Here is a 6,000-nt window from a genome sequence, read left to right as displayed (position 1 = left end):
TGAAAAACACGTGCTGTCCTTCTGGGTTAAATTATTCAGTGCCTTTGTATCCTGGCGACGAAGAGAAAAAATAAAAATAAAATTACTAAAATCTATTATAATAAAGTCCTATTCCCGTCTGTTTGGTCACAATTTACTTTTGAAATCACAACTCTATAATAATACTTGTAGGGAGGCGTCAGGCTTTGCCCTGTCTGTCCGTCTCCATATTTTCAAACTCTATCTCCTCCGAAACTAAAAGTCGCAGAGCAGCGCTAGGGGGCCTCAAATGATTGGATTTTTTATGGGCCGTTCATTTATGGGTCTTTAGCTGGTTAAAATAGTTTTCAAGGGGTTAAAAATGGGTAAAAATTGAAAAAAAATTGTTATACATTTTTATAATTCCTTTTAGTTTATTTTTAATCAGTTCATATGTGTGCCACATTTATACAGTGGTAACGTCACCAACTTTAAATGTTACAGTTTTTGTTTTCGGTTTCGATTCTAGCTGATGGTATCCAAATACTTTTTTTTTTTTTTTATTCATTTTTGAAATCACAACTCTATAAATAATACTAGTGGGGAGGCGTCCGGCTTTGCCCAGTCATAAAATACGCTTAAATATGATAATTTAATTTGTCCAAATTTCGTATATATTATTATAGAGTCGTGATTTCAAAAGTAAAGAAAAACTATTTGGGTGCCATCATGCTACATATCTAAATAATGGGGTCAGTGACTATGTTACATAGGGTCATAGGCATCTTCTATCTTTGAAATAATCACCTTTTGTTTTTGTTAAGATCAAATGACTTAAATGATGATGCGACATTAACTAAGCACATGAGTCGTCAATGTTTGTGATGATACTAATGAAGCACAGACTAAAAAAAAAAATGGCGTTTGATGACACCTTGCTAGACACTCCGAATCTATTAAATCCGAATCTATCTCGTAATTCTGTCTGTTTGTTTACAGTTTGCTTAATACAGGGTGGGCCAAAATAAGGGTCCTATTTTTAAAAATTCATAACTTTTTTATTTATTGATTTTTTTTTTTCAGAATAAGTAAAGGACCCCTTCCGAAGCAGGCATGAGCCGTATTAGCCATAAAGAATGTACCCTCATAATAGAATGGTACTTTAAATCCAATGAGTCGATTTCGGAGACTCAACTCATCTATCGGCGTCATTACAACACCAGAAACTCTCCTTCGGCAAAAGCAATCCGAGGAATTATTGCTCGTTTTAGGGACCAACAAGGAATATCCGACATGGCGAGAAGTGGTAGGCCTCGTACTGTACGAACAGCTCAAAATTTCGAGGAATTGGAGAGAAGTTTGGAGGAGGATGCATCCACATCCACAAGGAGGAGATCAAAAGAACTTGGCATTTCTCGAACCTCACTTCGGAGAATGCTAAGAGAAAGAGGATATGTTCCATATAAAGTGCAGCTAGTTCAAGAACTTCAACCTCGAGATAATGAAAAAAGACTTGAGTATGCTATGCGACTCCAGGATTTGGCCAATGATGATCCCGATTTTCTAAAAAAAACTAATAATGTCGGATGAATCCCATTTTCATCTTGATGGGTTCATCAATAAACAAAATTGCCGAATATGGGGTACGGAGAACCCAAGGATAATTCAGCAGCACACATTACATCCACTCAAGTGCACGGTGTGGTGTGGCGTTACTGCTGAAGAGATAATTGGCCGCTATTTCTTTGAAGACGATGCCGGAATTCTATATATATATATATATATATATATTTCCAAAAGACTGCACCGTGATTTTTTTGATTTGTGTTAGCTTATCGACTTTCTTGTATGTGGTGCAGTGGCACAAGTGCCAGGGTATTCATCTTGCATGCAAATCACTGTGGCTTTCATGGCTTGTATGAGCTGCGACGTTATTTGATTATGGAAATTATTATATACACATACACACACATATGTATATAGATATACGGTGCCAGCAAACTCCATATAAAATCAATACTTAACTAAATATCATGTTTCTATGTTTAGATGGAAGATTAGCGGACACTTGTTGGTGCAGATTTTAAAAAGCTATGGCGAAACTTACTGCTGATGTCGGTGATGAGTCCTTCGACAGAGAGAGAGTTTGAAATTGCAAAGACTGATTCTGTTGGGATATTTTTCACCCTAGTTAGCAGGGCCATGGAGGATTCGTCGGGAGTCGTATAACCAAGGAGATTATGGGTCCTGCGTTTCTTGAAATACAGAATCCTAGGGAGAAAAAAAAAAATTAGAAATAAGAAAAGCAATTGTAAGCAGAGACAAAAAGGGTTCGGGCGTGAACCTTGTTTTCAGAGTTGGTATTTTAAAAATCTTGTATTGCTAACTAGCTGGGATACCCGGCGTTGCCCGGGGAAAAAGTTTAGCAGATTTTCTATTAAAACTTCTATGCCTATATATCTCTTTGCTTGTCCGTCTTTTTTATCTTTATCTCTTTCTTTTTCTCCCCCCTATTTTCCAATCCCCTCACTTAACCCCCACCGCTCTTCTCCACCCATTACCTCTTTCTCTACACACATATATATATATATATATACACACACATGCAGATACGCACATACACATTGTGACGTAAAATCATATCAGGGCCATAATGCAATTCACGCAAATGCGATCCCCCTTTTGAACACTTAGCCAATATTCCCTTCACTATAGATCCAGGAACTAAAAACAAGAGCAAAAACAATCCAGGCAGAGAACCCCTCCTTTCCCAAAAATAAGTGAAAGATTATAAAGAAAGTGGGCAATTTAAGAAAGGTGAAATGAAACCACATTGGTGGGAAACAAAGCCACGCTCGACAAAAAGATTTTCAGAGATTCATTTTATGCATAAGCACGTCATTTTAACTGAGCTATGTGTTGAATTTGCAGCATATCAACCTGCATGTCGTGCGACCAAGTTAGTTTATGCGAAGATGACTGCAAAGGGGGCGAGGCTGATTTTGGTTTTCCTGTATTGTGGAGGAATGGTGAATTTAAGGGGATATTGGGAAACATACTTTGTTTGAAACACACACGCGCGCGTGCGTGTGACGAAGGATTATAATGTAACTGAATACATCGCCTGGCACCATAAAGACTAAACAACAGTCAACACATTTCGGCTGGTTCATCTGCTACTAGTTTCACTCCTGGACAGGGTTCAAAAGAGAGTCACCAACTTAATAGGTCCTGAACTGTCAGCTAAACTTCTAACTCTGTCCCATCTATGAAATCTTGCATCCCTCTGCCTGTTCTACAGATATTTTAATGGTAGATGCTCCGACGAACTACAATCCATGTATCTCTAGACTTAAATACCCCCGACAAACCTGACAAGCAGCAAAATCCCACCCTACACAGTAGAGCTTCCCATATACCAGAAAGCCTTATACTCTAATAGTTTCTTCCTTAGGACTGGTAGACTTTGGAATTTCCTTCCGGGTTCCTACTTCCCCAACTCTACTAACATGCAGAAGTTTGAGTGTAATGTAAACAGACATCTTGCTGCTCAACTCCCTACATAGTATCACTGCAATTTATGTCCCAGATAGAAGCCCACCCTCTACATCAAAGTGGCACACTTGCCTTGTTTGGGGTGAAAATGTAATAATAAAAAAAAAATTCGGTACTTATGGCAAGCAACTAATAGAGTTGCGAAAGACAAAACAATAATGAATATCTGACCCACCGCCCACCTACAAGAGGAACAGAAATGTGGAATAAAAAGAAAAAAAAAAGATTAAGCATTATATGGATTATACCATTATCTCCTCAGAAACATCGGAATTGGAGATGGACATTACCAATATAACTGAAAGGAAAATAAAAGAAAAGAAGAAAAAAATTTGGATTACACGACTATCTCCTTTTACTTATTTTATTTTATTTATTTTTTTTATATAAATTTATTTATTTTTGATATTTATTTTTTATATTTATTTATTTTATTTTTTGATATTTATTTATTTTTTATATTTATTTATTTTTGATATTTATTTTTTGATATTTATTTATTTTTTGATATTTATTTATTTATTTTTGATATTTATTTATTTTTATATTTATTTATTTTTGATATTTATTTACTTTTATATTTATTTATTTTTTGATATTTATTTATATATTTTTATATTTTTTCTTTATTTTTTATATTTATTTATTTATTTTTTATATTTATTTTTATATTTATTCATTTATTTTATCTATTTATTTTTGATATTTATTTTTGATATTTATTTATTATTGATATTTTGTTTTCAGGTTTCTGATTACATCACGCGGATAAGCACTGCATGTCTTCTTTCACGCAATCCCAACATCTGCCCCCCCCCTTCATCCCTGCTGGATAGTCAAACAAGCTTTGTAATGACTAGGGCTAGGACAACAGCATACTCTTTTCACTGTTTTGACTCTCGAGTGTGTATCCGTTGATATCTTATATGCTTTTATATAGAGTGATGTGGTTCTCGGTTGATTAACTGTGTCAAACTGTGTCGGATATATACTCGAGAGTCAAAACAATGAAAAGAATATGCTGTTGTCATAGTCCTAGTAATGACATTCATGCTTAAATGCTTTTTTATTTTGACTCAATCACTCATTTCTTTTAATATCAAAGAACACACACTCACACACACACACACACACACACACACACACACACAGTATAATGTTCCTCATCTTGAGTTGAGCATATTGAGAAGTGATACACGAATCACCATTAGCGTATAAAGTGATGCTCTTTGTGTGAACAAATCGAGCTTAGGTATTTCGGACGATGTCAAAACATCGTTAATTCACGACTCGCACAGCAGCCGCCGATTAGCATAATGGTTAGGGGCCTTGACTGTCGTACAGGCGGTCGGGTTTCAATCCTGACTTGAGGTAGTTGCCTGTCTAGCTACACTGATGAGCTGTGAAACCGCGAAACAGTACTGTATGTGGAGAGAGAGAGAGAGAGAGAGAGAGAGAGAGGGGGGGAGGAATAACTCCATATTCTAAAATAACTATAATATGTTTTTGAAGTATAATTTCTTCAATTAATGAATAGGAGAAGAAAATGTATTCCATGAACTTTTATTTAAAATTCAATATGGGCACCATCATTCGCCACCAGCTTTTCAAGTCGATCATGAACCGCATTAACTGATTTCACAAGAAACTCTTGCGGGATGGTTGATATGCTGCAGATTCAAGACATAGCTCAGTTAGCGTGCTAATGCATAAAATGAATCGCTGAAAGTCTTTTTGTCGAGCGTGGCTTTGTTTGGTCGTAGGCTTCCAGTTGACGACCACATGGGCTGAGTTGGTTTTGAGCAGCAGAGAATGAAGATTGGAGATTCGGATCTCCAACAACCAGGGTCCAAGATATAGGCTTGCCTTTAAATAAAAGATTGAAGCTTCAGTCCATCTTGTTTTCATTAATGAATCTGTCTGCAGTGAGCACTCCCCAACGAGATGGCAGACCAGCGACCAGAAGATATCATCCACTGGCCAAGGCAATCAGGTATGTACGCATTATACATTTGCACATACACGTCTCGGAGACTAACAAGGCAAAAGAACTGTGTAAGGATAGAACGCACACACACACACACAATATAATATAATAGTGAACCGCACGTAGCATACGTAAGAGCAAACACACATCTATATATGTAAGAACACAGACAGTTAAAAGTACTCTTAGTAAAAGTACTCATAAAAGCAAAAGCAATCGTGAAAAGAATAGTAAACAAGAAACGTAAAAGAGAACGATTAGAAACGGAAATCTTTAATAGTAATAAAAAAAATAATAAACATTTACGGTAAGAAAGGGAAGTAACTTTTTAAAATCCGATTTACTTCCCTTTAAGATAGAACTTTTAAAAATGAAAAAAATAAAACTCATCTCCTGACGAAACCTGGTCCAGTTGGTCCACAGAGAAGGAATAATTTGTTCTAAATTTTAGATATTATTGACTCCTCCCCCCCAAATGAATGCTATTTCTCTAAATTTGA

The 6,000-nt window shown here is 36.0% G+C and overlaps 1 protein-coding gene across 1 annotated transcript in view; it reads right to left on the bottom strand.

The window, feature by feature from the left end:
• The window catches only part of LOC145267047 (uncharacterized), a 36,909-nt gene that overhangs the window by 9,445 nt on the left and 21,464 nt on the right, over positions 1 to 6,000 (bottom strand). Inside the window, exon 2 of the mRNA XM_080122989.1 lies at positions 2,066 to 2,229. Coding sequence (XP_079979115.1) covers positions 2,066 to 2,162 — 97 coding nt within the window. The 5' untranslated portion in view covers positions 2,163 to 2,229. The remainder of the gene's footprint in view (positions 1 to 2,065; positions 2,230 to 6,000) is intronic.

This window comes from Euprymna scolopes, chromosome 42 (assembly GCF_053919585.1).
Source record: "Euprymna scolopes isolate OS-2025 chromosome 42, ASM5391958v1, whole genome shotgun sequence".
Classification (NCBI taxonomy): Eukaryota; Metazoa; Mollusca; class Cephalopoda; order Sepiida; family Sepiolidae; genus Euprymna; species Euprymna scolopes.
The sequence above is the reverse complement of the archived record's forward strand: the minus strand, read 5'-3'. Positions and strand labels throughout refer to the sequence as shown.